Below are 14,498 nucleotides of genomic sequence, written 5' to 3' on the forward strand. Positions count from 1 at the left end.
AGGACAAAGTATGAAAACAACAAGGTTTATGTTTCAAAAGCTGTTGTTGCATTTATTGAGTGCTGGTGGAACAACCAAGTATACATGTATGTAGAAGCTACATTGTATAATCTTAAATATACTGACCATTCTGTTGATACAACACCGTAAGTAGTCGAGATTATCTCGATTGGATGTACATAGGCCTACTCAAGAACTTTTCATTAAGTTACTTTGCCCTTTAAGACTGTCTTACATGTAGACCCATGTGCACAAGATTTGAGTAAGTTCTTGGATATGAAGTATACTGCAATTACAATTTACTCTTAACTGCCAAATTTTCACGGCCCTTTTATTTTGGTGGATTTCGGGACTCTTCATATCATTTCAAGAAAATAATAATGGAATGCCTTCAAAGAGAAAATGGTGAAACCTGGAAGAAGATCCAGACAAGAGCATAGAAAATTGTATGGAAAGAAAATTATCATGGAATGTCTCCACGTGCAATGCCTATTTAGCTTGTTTGATTACATAACTGTCAACCTGCATATACCCTGTCAATACAATTAAGCCGGTTGATGAGAGCCTGTACAAAGGCTATTTTTTTGTCATGGGCCTCTAACAGACTCGCCTAAACTGGCTTAATCACATAGACACAGTCTCCAATTACATGGAATGCTTTGGCATAAGAGTATGCAATATGAATTACACCCTTGTATATAAAGGTGTAGTGATTCTACTTGGATCACCTATTTGGACTACATGAACTCGTAATGGAATTAATCATCCAATATAATAAACCCTATCTATAAAATTTATCCAAAAACAGCAACATGTCAATAAACTACATGCAATTTAGAAAAGCATTATAAAACATTTGAAAGTTATTTACCATGATTATCCCGGTAAAATGAATTGCCCAGTTTTATAATTTGAAATTCTCAAAGTCAAAGTCAATTTTTAATTTTGTTTTTTGTAGCGAATTCTATCACAACAGTTTTAACACCAAGCTTCTTACACTCAACCAAAACATTGTCTGAACAAAATCAATATTAGGTATTGATATAATTAAGTACAAAACATGATAAAATATGTCTGTATAAATATCAACTGAGCATATCACAACCAAATACTGTGGAGACGCTATTTAGGCGGGTTTGGTGCATCTGTTTTCCATGGGCCTATTACCGGTACGAGTACCACAGGCCTCTTGTGCAGGTGTCCCATGACTGGTTAAATAGCGTCAACAAAGTTTCTGTCCCTGAATAAATAAATCTGGTTCTACTTGTACATGCATTATCATCTACAAATTCATATAAATACTGAATACAAAGCACCTCGTTACGACAGTCATTAGTAGCGTTCTAATCCCCCCAAGCCCTTTCCATAGATCTTCACTTCAAAAACACAAAGATATTCCACATTACGCTTTTATCCAACACAGTCTCTCATTTTGTGAAATCACTGATATTCCACTTACAAAGCTATATCATTCGTCTCTAGCATCCTGACTACAATGTCAGTTTGCATCATTAGGGTGTCTGCAATGGGAGGTTCCACGACAAAATCTCAGAAGGAGAAGCGTCTAAACTGTGCTCTGATCAGCAGAGTAGGTAGGCGGCAGGAAGCATCTGACATGCTCGATGGGCGTGTCGACCTCTCCGACTTTCAGGTACTTGTTGAGAACTGTGAAGATCTGTTGGTTTAAGATCTGGAAACGCCTTATCCGATCCACCATCTTCTTCAGATCCTGGAAGTAAGACGAGTCACAATAATTTAGAGTAGTTTGACTTTCAAAGCCTATGTTTCATCTGCATTGCCCAAACAGTATCCAGAAATAATAACATCCTTAGCTGATCTCTTTCTTAGGCGCACTGGTTTGATTCACCGGACGTTTGGTTCTCAAGAATGCACTGTCAAAAGCAAACTTTAAAGTCAATCACTAGGTTTGATCGCAGTGGCAAAAATTGCTTGTTTGCTTGGTGCTTAAGCCTCAACACTAGATCAACTTCACACCAATAAAATGGCTTGACGCGATAATTCATACTTACTATTCCCCTAATACGTCGGTCATCCTTCTGATCCAGTCTGTGAGCCTTCAGAATGTGGTAAGTGAAGTCAAATGCTTCGAACCGTCTCTGCTGTCCAAGGAGGGTGATTAAGGTGCAGCCTGCAACCTGGAGACCTTCACCAAACATCTGTCTGAGAACACAAAAGAGAAAAATCAGGAAAGTGAAAATCAATAAACACTACTGGTAAATATATAGTCTGATACCTCCTGGGCCTGGTAGGGAAAGATCGAATTTAAGATGCAGATATCTTTAAAATGGCAAAGACCTATCACACGGCAAGGAAGGCCAAAATGACCACGATGATGATGATGATGATGATGATGATGATGATGATGATGATGATCTCCCATTGCTACTTACTCAATAGTGTATTCTGTGTTTGATACAGGGAGGCAGTACACGAATTGCAACGCACTCCACAGACGATGAAACTCTGATGTATCATCTATATTCATGACGCCATTTGCTGGTTCATTTCCTTGCCACAGAGGGCCAACAAGAAACGTCTTGATGCGAGAGAGGATGACTTCAAACATTGACAGGCCACAGCATAATCGTTCCCTTGTCAGAAGGTCGCCCTGTACCACTGTTTCAGCTTGCTGGAACAGGAAAGATTATCAGTATGATGAAAATTCTGGCTCGCAGCTTCACCAAAAGTGCGACGAGGCAAAAGACTTGCAAAGATGTCATTATGACGTAATGAAACCCCTGGCTGATGTACCTAATACATTCCTAATTCACTGCATGATCTTTGACTTCGAGAGATGTAACAGTTGCCAACCCTGTTAGTCCAGAAAGAAAATGTCTTCCATGAAAGTATAACACTGTTTATTTACCTTGGGTGTCCCATTCTTGCTTATGATAGGTACAATATTCAGAGCTGCATACTCTTTCTCCAGTTTCTCCATTCTAGCAGCCAACCGTTTTTCCTTTTCTACCTGATCATCACTCGCTGAATAAAACAACAAACTTACATTATTGTCAAAAGAGTCCCTGTGATATGCCAACACTGGACTGGTGACTTTACGAGGTACTAGTGACACACAATGTATCACTCTTGAATGCACTTACATTTGGTTGGCAAGTATGATTTTGGAATGACTTTCTGGAGTGCACTTACACGTACATTTGGTCAGCAAGTATGGTTTTGGAATGACTTTTTGGAATTATGAACTTACACTTGCTCGGCATGTGCGGTGTTGGAATGTTTTTTTGGAATGGTGCAGCTTGCTTCAGATCATTACTCTCTTCAAGACTCTGCAAAGTAGACGAGAAAGAAATAAACAAAATATTCTAATCACACAATAAACATAACTGAATTTGAAATTGTCAAGTCAGTACCCAGTACACCTCTTATCTGTGATTCCGTCCTTCATTTTTTCCAGTCAATCTATCCAAACTGTTCTAGACACCTATAAACACCTGTAAACAGACATTGAACCAAAAACCGGATAACTTCCACCAACTAGAGGTTGTCAACAGAAAGCAATCTAAAAGCTATAACTGTGGGAGGAGCAAAAAAGCATCTGGGGTTGTTACTCCTCTCTTGCAATCAAATGTAAGTGTCCTACTCACCAGAGTCTGTTCAACAAGGAGACAGAAGAGAATGATGTTGCCAATCTCGTTAAATACTTGGAACACCTCCGTCTTGAGCTCTGGATACATCATGACGTCTTTCAGGTGGTGGAGGTAGAATTCCAATGCCCCTGAAACATCCAGAAACAATTTAGTCAAGGTAGAACACCAATGACCTTGAAACACCCAGAATTATTTTTCATTTAAATAAATGATACTCTTGAAATGCACCACCAGATAAGGCAAGAGGAATGCCTATTGAGTTTTTGCACATTATAAGCTTGACAGGACATTTTCGAAAATCACGAATATAAAATGGTCAAGAACATTAGGGGGAACACCAAGTCGGGGCTTTTAACAGACACTGCAAGAGAGTCCTCACAAAAGTTTCAGTCTTCCCAACATATGCTTGTTTGTTAACCACATGGTATTGTGAGTAAGCAAAGTTCATTTACCATCTGATCCATAATCAAACCTTGGTGTCTTAAACTGGGCTCCCTTCGGCATGACCTTCTGTAGAGTTTGAATATATGGCTGAAGAGTACCTGCAGTCTGCAAAAGTAAAGATTATAATGTATTCTATATTCTTGGGCGACAATTACACAAGGCCCAGTGACATTATCATTTATTTAAAAGTTCTCAATAGCTCTTTCTGACAGTTCCATTAATTTCATGATTCACTTGTCTCTAAGTTACTTATAAAATGAAATTTCTTTTGAAAGCGTGTCATTAAAGGGTTAAACTTACCAGACTCTTGACGACCTGGATAAGCTGTTCAAGAAGGAGAGCAATATCTTGGTACCCAAGCAGGTGACACAGTGACCTCATATGGGGTGACCCAAAAAACTTCTGATAGACACTGTATATATTCTTGAATGCACGGTTCATCTCCTGAAATGTCAGAAGAATATTTTGCTACATATCGCTTTTGAAGAAATCATCAAAACTTTTCAAGCATTTTAAAATCAAGGCCCAAGCCCCCCTATTTTCTGCCAATTTGAAAAAAAATTAGTTTTTTTCTGGTGAGAGAAGTGCTTAAAAACAGTGCTCTGTAGTCTTCGTGCTGTGCCCTAAGCTCAGTGCCCCCCCCCTTTCTCATAATCCTAGCTGCGCCCCTGATGACTGCGCCTCATACTAACCTTTGACCCCCAAACATACTGTGATCCCACCTGTGGGGGGTCATCATGCTCCAACTCCTTTGTCAACGGCACGTCTGTCTTAATAAACCTGTTTGTTGCCATGTCGTAGCAAAAGTTTACGATAAAGTCGAAGTTGAGCTCCCAGAAGACGTGAAGAGTGATCCTTCCATATGGCGCTGACACGCTATGATTGGCCTCTTTCAACATGGCGTCAAAGTCATTTAGCTCGAGGTGTTTGCACAGCAGACTGTGGGTCAGGCGGTTACATTCAATCAAACCTTCCAATTCCTATAAACAGAAAGATATAGTTGTAAAGTAGTGATCACTAGAGCCCCACCGCCAGCAAAATAGGGAAGTCTTTCTTGGATTTTACATGTATGCGGCATTATCGCCAGCGTGGCTGACATACGTCTTTGGGGCAAAGACGTTGGTCTTGTGAACAGCCAGCCGATCCACTGACACTTAACCAGATTGTATATAAGAGGAAAACCCAGCCAACCTAAGTGTACACTCACAATGATTCCCATCAGCGATCCAGACTCAAACCGACTGATGGCCACATCTATTGACTTTTGGAGTGAGGTGATGACGCGTTGAGAGATCAAATGATTCAAGTCAAGCATTCGACCCAAGAGCTGAAAAATGAAGTGGGACTATCATAATAGAGCCGATGTTCTGAGCAAGTGTGGTACCTACGTAGCAGCCACTACATACTGCTTATTGTCAGAACAACATCAATAAAGACGTCATGTCATCAACAGAGCTGAGCAACAGGTGGTGGGCAAATCCACGACGTAACACAGTGAAGATTTGCTACATAGGTAATATCTCTGAGGTGACCAAACATGGCAGACTGACCAAGAGCCAGGCAGAAAACAATGTACAGACAAGTTTGCATGCCTACCTGAATATGCCTTTGCTTCAGCAATGTATCGTATTTGTTGAGTTTCAGATGTGACTTCTCCACCTTCTTACATTCTTCTCTCATATTTCTTTCGAGTAAGATGCTGAAAAGAAAACGCTTGATGAAAACTTGACAATTGTTATCAAGAGCAAATCTAGATTGAATTTATACTACTGACAAGTTTCATCAAGGGATCTGTTCAGGATCTGTGGAAAAACGATATTCGCGATTTTTCAGAAGATTGACTTTTCAAATCTCCTAATCAACGATTATCTGTAACGCAAGGACAGGAATGACATGCAATGTACAAGAATTTTCAAAAAGCCAATTAGAGGTCATACCAGTTACTGAAGTTATTGAGAACTGAAAAACAGTCGCATGGCCTGGCGTCTACCACTACCTTAGCAGGAATGGAGGGTTAACAATAAGCTGTAAGAATTACCTTCCCGCCACATGTTTGAAGTGTGTGAAGATCTGATCACTGAGCTTGTACACAAACTGTGCAAAACATAGATTCACCTCAAAAAGAAAACGACAGGGTAAGCAGGAGAAAGCAAATCGTTGAAACAAAATGAGGGAAAGAAATTAAAAACTACAGAATACAACACCGGGTATAGAAAAAAATGTTAACAGAATAGCTAACCAACAATTATCACAAAGACAACAGTGTAACATCCCCACCTAGCTCAAAATATTGCCACAACATGACATCACAGTGACTTTACATGTATATGCAGCGATGACTTCTGCAATTACGACAATATAATGAAGGGTGGCATTAAAATGACTCATCCTCCTTACCTCAGCCTCAACTTCATCGTACAAAAACTGGCTCTTGAAGACCTTCAGGGCATACGACGCGCTGTCATTGTAAAGGTCAAATGGGTACAGAATGGACTCCATCATTGAGGCGTTCTTGGTGTTCAAAATGTGCTCGATTGGGATCCAGGGCAGAGACATCCCGATAGGGAACTGGATGCGTTTCCCCATTGTCATCTCAAGGTAATATTCTCTGAACCAGAGTTGAGACAGATCACAGCACTTTTCAAGTGTTTCTGAAACATAAGAAATGTAAATATGATGCAGACGAAAACTTTATATTACCTTTTCCCCCCATGAGATTTTCCCATACACTTTCGGCAACATACAAATAGTTTTGTCAGATATCTATAAAGCCTTTTACTTTTCCCAGATTAAAGGATGTTCATTTCAAGTCAGAATGAATGCAGACTATGAAATATGAAATTTAGCATGAACATTTCAACTGTAATGAATTAACCAATAAATTTCTGCAGCAAATGTGACATTTTCTCAACCAACAATTGAAAATGAGCCAATTTCTTCGAATTTTAGCTTTCAGACATTTCAAGCTTTACAATAATTTGCAAATAAAACCTACTGATCAACACAAGGCAAGAGACGCCTCACTGGATTTAGAAACTTACTGTCAAAGTTGAGCAAGTATGGCCAGAAAAATGACAGCTTGTGAAAATTGTCGATTGCCGTGAATGATCCTGTATCCAAGGTGTTCTTCAGTGTTCCCTTGACAGCATTTTTGTCAATCAGTGACTCCAGCATGGTCCGCACCATGTACAGCTGAAAGGAACATTATATTACAGTGGATTCTCTCTGTTAGCAAAAAACAGCCTCAGCATTTCTTAGGAAGAACAATCCAGTTTAATTTCCCAACAAACAGCAAAGAGTAACTGAGTCTTTACTTTATTCTTTGGAGTCCAAATGAAGACTGCGAGTATCTTTCTTATAATAAGTGCACTGACCTGTGTACTCGAAGGGCCCACCCTTCTCCTCGGGACCTTGATGTTGTAGCCTTGAGAAGGGTCTTTCTTTCCCTTTAAAGCAGGATCATCCGCTGGTTCTTGGCCCCTCAGCCAATCTGCACAAGTATCCCGCACAGATGTGATGATTCTTGAAAAACAAACCATCAGGTTATGAGAGTCACTTTTACGGGGGTAACAGCCTTTCCTGAGAAAGAATAAATTCCATGGGAGCAAACAGCGATAATTTAGTTAAATTTTCCCTGGTCAGAATCACAAAAAGTTTCAATGTCTGACTTTTTACGGGGGAAATTATCCCCTTCCCCTGAAGGAAACACTGGGTAACAAGAAACGTTTCGCCATCGGGAACCAGCATCAACGACCAGAACGAACTAAGACTGAGGACAACATTCATCACCAGAACAGGACAGTCCAATTAAGATTGAGAACACCAAAGAAGAAAGAAAAAAACGTAAATGAAAATACTAACATTGTCACTAACTGCTTCTGTTTCTTGACTGACTTCCTCAACACATCTCGCAGCTTCACCTGAACCAGTGTCTGCAACTCCGTGAAGATGGTACGCTTAATCGCCTCCATGAATGTTGCTTCCATTCCGTGCATCAAAACCTGGAGACCTTTTATCATGGCAATCACTTCAACCAGGGCGAACTTCTCAGCACTGCTGTAGTTGTACTTGGTGGCCTACATTTGAAGGAAAGTGATTTCAATCCTTAGGCAGTTTTAGTAGTAAAATCTTGGAAATTTTATCAATTCAGTTCAAAATGTGCAGCATTTATTTTGATTGAAGACCAAGTATGTAATCCCCATGCAAAGGCACTTTGTTTTCAAAGGCCAGAAATCCACAACGCTGATACGGCTGATTTGAGGGCATACGAGGCAGCAGCACAATATCATAGGAGAGAGAAGACAGTGGACAATCCGTGCTCCACTCAGGGCCAAAGGGTTCAAGTAAATTCTGTGCCACCTTTGATGTCCTTGGTCATGGACACAGTTAATGACATGCTCTTCTCTTACCTTTTCATAATCTTCTGCCTCAGGTGGACACGCTTTGTTCTGATGCGTGTCTGTAGGATGATTCAATCGCCATGAACACTGAAATTGATTGTGAAGGTCTAAACAATTTTAAAGATTAGTTTCATGCAATAAAACTAGTACTACATGTAGGTGTTCAATAAAAAAGAGATACAGTTAAGCTAAGAAAAGACCAGAGGAACAATCACAAGAGCAAGCAAAAAGAAACCCATACTCACAACTTCAATGATATGGAGTGTCCACTTTGAGAGATTGTTCAACCCACGAAGGGCAAGTTCATAGAGGTCCCTATTTTCCGCATCAGATTTGACTTTGTCATGGCGGGCCGTCGACTGCTCATTACTATGCTGGGCGAGCTTGGTGATGTAGTGAATGTGCTCCTCTCTTATGCTTTGCAGACGGTCAAGAAGACTGCCCTGGGAACTCGCAGAACTTGAGCTGCAGTGAGGCCATTTTCCGGACTCGTAGTGTGGACTTTGGCTGACATAGCGAAAAGGAGCGATTTGCATGTCTCCGTAGAGAGGCACAACCTCAAGTTGCTGCAAGGGAAGGGAAGGGAAGCAAAATAAGCATGTTCACTAATCGACTTCGGCTTGAAAACAGGTGACAAGTGACAATGCGAATCTCAGCCTGCTCTTGGGAAATGACTCATACGTCCTTAAAGTGACACGTTACAAGTGACAACATGACCTCAGTGTAACTCCAGCTTTACTTGAGTACCAATGAACACTTACTAATAATGACATTCAAAATAAGTCCGCTTTACCTTGAAAATCTTGTCAATTTTTGAAAGGTTGATTCTTCTCTTGGAGTCAAACTTATAAATGTTGACCTCCTTGGTGCCACTGTCCATCAGAAACAGACATATACCAATCACCTGGAATCACAAATTGAAATTAAAGCTAAAACATTACATGACATCTCACTGGCTATCATCAGGTCCATGGACCATCACCAGTTGAAATTGGTAAAAGGGGGAGAGATATGTTGGTTTTTCATACTAAAATGGCTTCCTACAGGACCGTGACTTCTTACAACAGGGTAATTGAAAAAGGATTAAACTTCCATTAACAGTGCACCAGAACAGAATATACAAGTAGGCACACCTGAAATGCATAAGACATGGCCATAACTGTCTTGCTAACACTGGCGCAGAGTGTAGGGATGTCAAACGCTGTTCTATGTTTCGCACAGTGGGGTGCCGTCATCTTCGATTCAATTTTCAGTCCCGATCTTCTTTTTGTTTTCAATGTATCACTCACTCACCTTCACTAACATATGCTTTTCTTCAGGAAGCACATACAACTTGGTGTCAAACATATTAACACAAAGGTTAATGATCTCAATCAACAAGTCCTCATAATTCGGTATCTTCTCCAGCCCCTCTTTCAGGGTGTTGCGTATCTGGTTGTGAGTAGCTAGGAACATTCCCAGGGCCTGTGACTCTTGCATCCGCTCGGGGTCATTTATGAGACCAAGGAACATGGCCGCGCTGAAACACAAAGCGTAGCCTATATAAGCCCCACATCAGCAAGACATGACGAAAAATGCTCATAACCTAATCTCCTGTACTCACCGTCTGTAAGCAGCATTGTCATTGTTGATACTGGCTTTCATATTCTTCAGTTCATCCAAGACTGCAAACATGTTGAGAAACTTGCCCAAGGTCAGCAGATAAGCTTCGGAAACAAAGTCATTCTTTTTCTTCTCATGACTTAGTCGCTTCACCTCACCGCAAAATGTCTCAATGGCTTTTTTCTGAAAGGATATTCAATGGGAAATTTATATAAAATAAATAAACTTTACCAAAAAAAAATGTTGTCAAGTCAAATGCACAGCAGGAACTTTACAAAGCAAACGATGAGTTGAATGGCTGTCCCCCAACCAGTTTGGACAGCAGAAATGTTTCTAAGTGATTGACATTGGCTCATGCGTTCAGTTAATTCACTTTGAAACCCTATTATTAAAGCTACTCATACCTGAAAGTACATGAGGTTGGTGAGTTTCTGGATGTGCGGCTGCAGCACTTCCACAATCTTTTCATTGATCTCCACTCGGTTTGTTTGTTCATTCGATTTCACCTGAAGCAGAATATCATACACTTGTTAAACTGCAAGAGAAAACGTCCCAAGATAGAAAAAGAAGTCTATGTCCCCACAGATCCAGATGTCCAGATCGTCTGAACAGGTCGTTTTGTGCTGGATGATAAAACAGAGCGTCTTGGCACTGAAAGGCTTACCTGAGGTAAAGCCCGAGAGGAGCATCTCCAGGTATACAACATTGCCGCATAACTTTGGCCGTCTTCAAGTTTCGTATTCTGAAATAAGCATCAAGCATTCATTACCGGTAGGTTATTCACACAATGGACCAAAATCTTCAAGTTCCTTTGTAAAATTTTTTGAATGAACAGTGTACATGTAGCCCTTAATACATGTTCTACTTTTTACGGACCATTAGGGAAGGCATAATTTCAAATAAAAGCACTAACACACAGATATCCTCCTAAATTGATGACAGATTTTAATGCCAAGAGGATATTTTGCAAGTAAGGCATTTTTTGTCACATCCCTTAGTCACAGTGGCAAGACAGTTTGGCAAGCATAAGTTCATGCACATCACAATTTGGGTAAATCACATGCATGTCTTTCGTAGGCAACTTATCTGATGTTGATCTACACTGCATCCCAACATGAACATACCCTTCGCATGTACAATGAACTAAGGAAACAAATGCAATGGTTAAGTGTCTAGTGTACACATACATGTTTTCACCAAAAGTTTTTTCTTCTTTTTTGGGCTCTACATATGTCTATTTCTCTGCATTTTAACACATGTCTACATGATAAAACTATCAAGTGAACTGAGACATCAATACTTATTAACACAGATAAACTGGGATTATCATCCAACCAAGTATAGATTAATCTAATCTTATTTAATCTATTTTTGACCCAACATATAACTGAATATCGATTTGCTGAATTGTTTAAATGAAATTGACTACTGGGTACATAAGACACATAATTTTTTAGTAACAATTTCAACTTCCATATACAATAACTTGTTAAAAAAATGTTTACATAAATGGGGAAGTAATGAGAGAACATTGCCAACAACACTGTGATTTCTAATACCAATGGTTTAATAGTAATACAGAATAAATTTCATATCATGATGCAGCAATCTTTAAGCCATGAGACTGAAAGTTCCTCTTTTGTGACCATAGTCAAGGTCAACTTCCAAATTTTCCTTCGTCTTTTCGAAGAACTGTACGTTGACACTGTGTTTTTGTTTCAAGTAATCTTTCGAGGGTTTCAGTTCTATGCCTCGGACATGACTTTTATTCAGTGGAATGTGCAAAATCATAAAACTTTAAAAAAAATAGGAATGGATTTTATAGTGTAAAGGAATAAAATATTGCCCAATATGTTTTAGACCTTTCAGGACACAAAACAGTATCTTTTATTCTCATGGCCTTACAAGCACTGGCAATGCAAAATACATATCAAGTCACACACAGCACCAAAAGAAAACACCAGATCATGAATATTAGAAATAGAATTTTTTTGTCCCACGAGAAGTTGACCAATCAAATTACTTCACAAAGTTATCATTACACAAAATTCTAAGACCAAATTTTTCTAATACACAACTTAAACCTCCCTATACCCACTGAAAAGCCTGTGCGTTTGTTTGAAGAACCACTCTTACCCTCTCCAAACCTATCAATGATACAATTTACACTCCCGTTTTAAATTGGTGCTGTATGTGGTTATGGCTACTCCAAATGCAGAATTTGTTATGCATTCTCAAAATATGCAAATTATGTTATATCGTTCTCATACTTACAAGAATAAACCTCTGTTCTATAGTCTCATGGAAATTCGCCTATACCAAAGTTATAATTAGGAATGGATTTTAAAACTCTTGATGGCATAAAAAGGTTGACGTACTGCTTAACAAAGGTTTGACAGTAAATCAACAATGCTGTAATTCAATGCTTGCAGTGAAACTAACAAGTTGAAGCCAGGATGCATCAGAATATATGTGTCTCATTTTAGTATAAAAAATAAAGTATGCAGTGAGTAATATCAGCGGAGAAGTTGCACACAGTTCCAACTCAGACTCCTTGTCAGACAGTGTGACAAAAAAATTGCTCAGTGACAGTGAACAATGGATTCTCTATTATACCTACCAATTCTGCATGCACAGTAGCCTCTTCAATGTACCTTGCAACCCCTGTCACAAACGCAGTGCGGTCTTCAAAGTTGGTGTCCATGTTTGCTTGGTAAGATATGGGTACGGACGCTGCCTCGATACATGGTTGCTGGTCGGGTAAGAGGAGGCTGTCGAGTGCTTCAACATTCTGCATGACATCAAGTAATGTTATCTTCTCCGTTGGAGCTTTCATTGCAACCTCAGATTCTGCCATTCTGTCACTTTATTGTAGGGAAGTCCAATTACCTGAGAACAGAAAAAAGATTTATACTTAGATACAGGCAGATAAACAGGCATAAAACAACAACCTACAAGCCTGGCGATTGATATTTTTCTGGCTGGCTCCAGGTTCTCCACTGCCTGATGCCGTGAAATTTGCCCCCCCCCATCAAGAAGTTCAAAATTAGGTCAACTCCTGTCGACAGTCAGAACGCATCTCCTCTTGATCTGTCAACAGGGCATAGCGCCTACTGTACTGATTTACAGCAAACATGGCAAAGGCCTACACATCATTCATACACATGACATACTGACACACTCGCACAGCGCATAGCCAGGCTGATGATAGTACTTTCTATTACAAGGCTATCGGCCTATAGTGACACTCGGCACGAAAATTCCCAAACTTTCTGTTTGTGATTGTACATTGCATTGATTGGCAGTAACTCGCACAGCAACCTTGGCTATTCTGCTAAGTCTATTGGTATTCCTGATCCATGTCATCAGTGACAGAATACGAAAAAGAGTTGCAAACATCAGAAATATCAACATACATGTAAATTGGACCTTCCCTCATCAAAACTTTACTTCCGGGTTTGCCTGCGAATTGCCGTTGTTTCGCTCCCTGATCTTTTCGCCCCCAGTCCTTTCGCTCCAAATCGAAGTCGTTTCGCTCCCTGGGTCTTTTTGTTGGGATTCTGTTCTACCCCGAAGAACCTAAACTGGATCTGGTTTTTTATGGCCACTTTTCATGTCTCCGACTGATCCCACTAACATCATTTCGATTGCAGGCCGAGAGCGGCTGGCCAAAAGACAAAAGCACAATTCGTTTTCGGAATCCACATTTTAGCGCCACCCAACGATGACGGGAGTATCCTAAAATGTGGAAGCGGGAATGATTGCCAATTGGCAAAGCGAGGTCGTCGTCTGCTATGTACGTGGTAAATTCACTGAGCGGGTGCTTCAAAATTTCTTGGATTTTACGTTTCTTTTCGCAAGTAAAGCCTTTTTGGCAGTAAATTGATAGATAAGATATCACAGCTCAAACATACATAGATTTTGACCCGTTTTTTTCAATTTTGATGCAGTATTTCATGATTTTTGTGCAGTGCACAAAAAATTGTCATGGCGCCCACATTTTTGACAAATGGGCGTTCATCTCGTGGAAAAAAAATCGATTCACGGATTGGGAGTGCCAGCATCCTGGTCGAGTTGCCTGATTCAGATAATTATGTTCTATGTGTATTTCTACGTCTGGTGAACTAGATTTTATAAATAATTTGAGCGTTTTTTTCGATTGAAAAACCTGCACCAAAAAATGATAGGCGAGAACGGAATACAATGTGTGCGCATGTCTGCTGACCATGTGCTATGCCATGTGTCAGTCAGTATGAAATTCCTTGGTTGTGCCTGACAAGGACATGAGTTTCATGTTGTGTCCAGAATTGGTTTTCAAAAGGACAAAGTCACAACCATGATGCTGCTATGGGACAAGTTTTCTATACAAATTCAAGGGCATACGAGGACAGTACTGGATGATTGTCCGACAGGAAGTATGACA

General features: G+C 40.0%; 1 protein-coding gene across 4 annotated transcripts; it reads right to left on the reverse strand.

Annotated features, from left to right (window-relative positions):
• Positions 1-25: 25 nt before the first annotated feature.
• On the reverse strand, positions 26-13,769 carry LOC135493084 (cytoplasmic FMR1-interacting protein-like). Of its 4 annotated transcripts, none has more exons than XM_064779935.1 (26): positions 13,492-13,769; positions 12,696-12,964; positions 12,350-12,388; positions 10,740-10,817; positions 10,480-10,581; positions 10,077-10,258; positions 9,767-9,992; positions 9,267-9,377; positions 8,719-9,039; positions 8,483-8,560; positions 7,935-8,149; positions 7,448-7,595; positions 7,115-7,265; positions 6,471-6,724; positions 6,112-6,188; positions 5,670-5,772; positions 5,281-5,400; positions 4,766-5,053; positions 4,374-4,517; positions 4,082-4,178; positions 3,627-3,757; positions 3,230-3,308; positions 2,888-3,003; positions 2,412-2,650; positions 2,031-2,181; positions 26-1,729 (listed from the first exon to the last, which is right to left on the reverse strand). In XM_064779935.1, the coding sequence occupies exons 2-26, from the start codon at positions 12,930-12,932 to the stop codon at positions 1,565-1,567; spliced, it is 3,852 nt and encodes a 1,283-aa protein (XP_064636005.1). In that variant the 5' UTR covers positions 12,933-12,964; positions 13,492-13,769; the 3' UTR covers positions 26-1,564. The 4 variants fall into 4 exon arrangements, with proteins under 4 accessions (XP_064636005.1, XP_064636006.1, XP_064636008.1 ...); XM_064779936.1 differs by lacking the exon at positions 13,492-13,769 and adding an exon at positions 13,364-13,452; XM_064779938.1 differs by lacking the exon at positions 13,492-13,769 and adding an exon at positions 13,397-13,415.
• Between the last annotated feature and the right edge of the window lie 729 nt (positions 13,770-14,498).

The sequence above is a fragment of the Lineus longissimus genome, chromosome 9, assembly GCF_910592395.1.
Source record: "Lineus longissimus chromosome 9, tnLinLong1.2, whole genome shotgun sequence".
NCBI lineage: Eukaryota > Metazoa > Nemertea > Pilidiophora > Heteronemertea > Lineidae > Lineus > Lineus longissimus.

What these genes read in the sequence shown, in the direction of transcription:
- LOC135493084 (XM_064779935.1), bottom strand. Translation starts at nt 12,932, where the DNA reads ATGGCAGAATCTGAGGTTGCAATGAAAGCTCCAACGGAGAAGATAACA. An exon ending in GCAAGAATGGGACACCCAAG is followed by an intron (nt 2,651 to 2,887) that starts GTAAATAAACAG and finishes TTCCTGTTCCAG; the next exon opens with CAAGCTGAAACAGTGGTACA. An exon ending in ACCGACGTATTAGGGGAATA is followed by an intron (nt 1,730 to 2,030) that starts GTAAGTATGAAT and finishes TCTTACTTCCAG; the next exon opens with GATCTGAAGAAGATGGTGGA.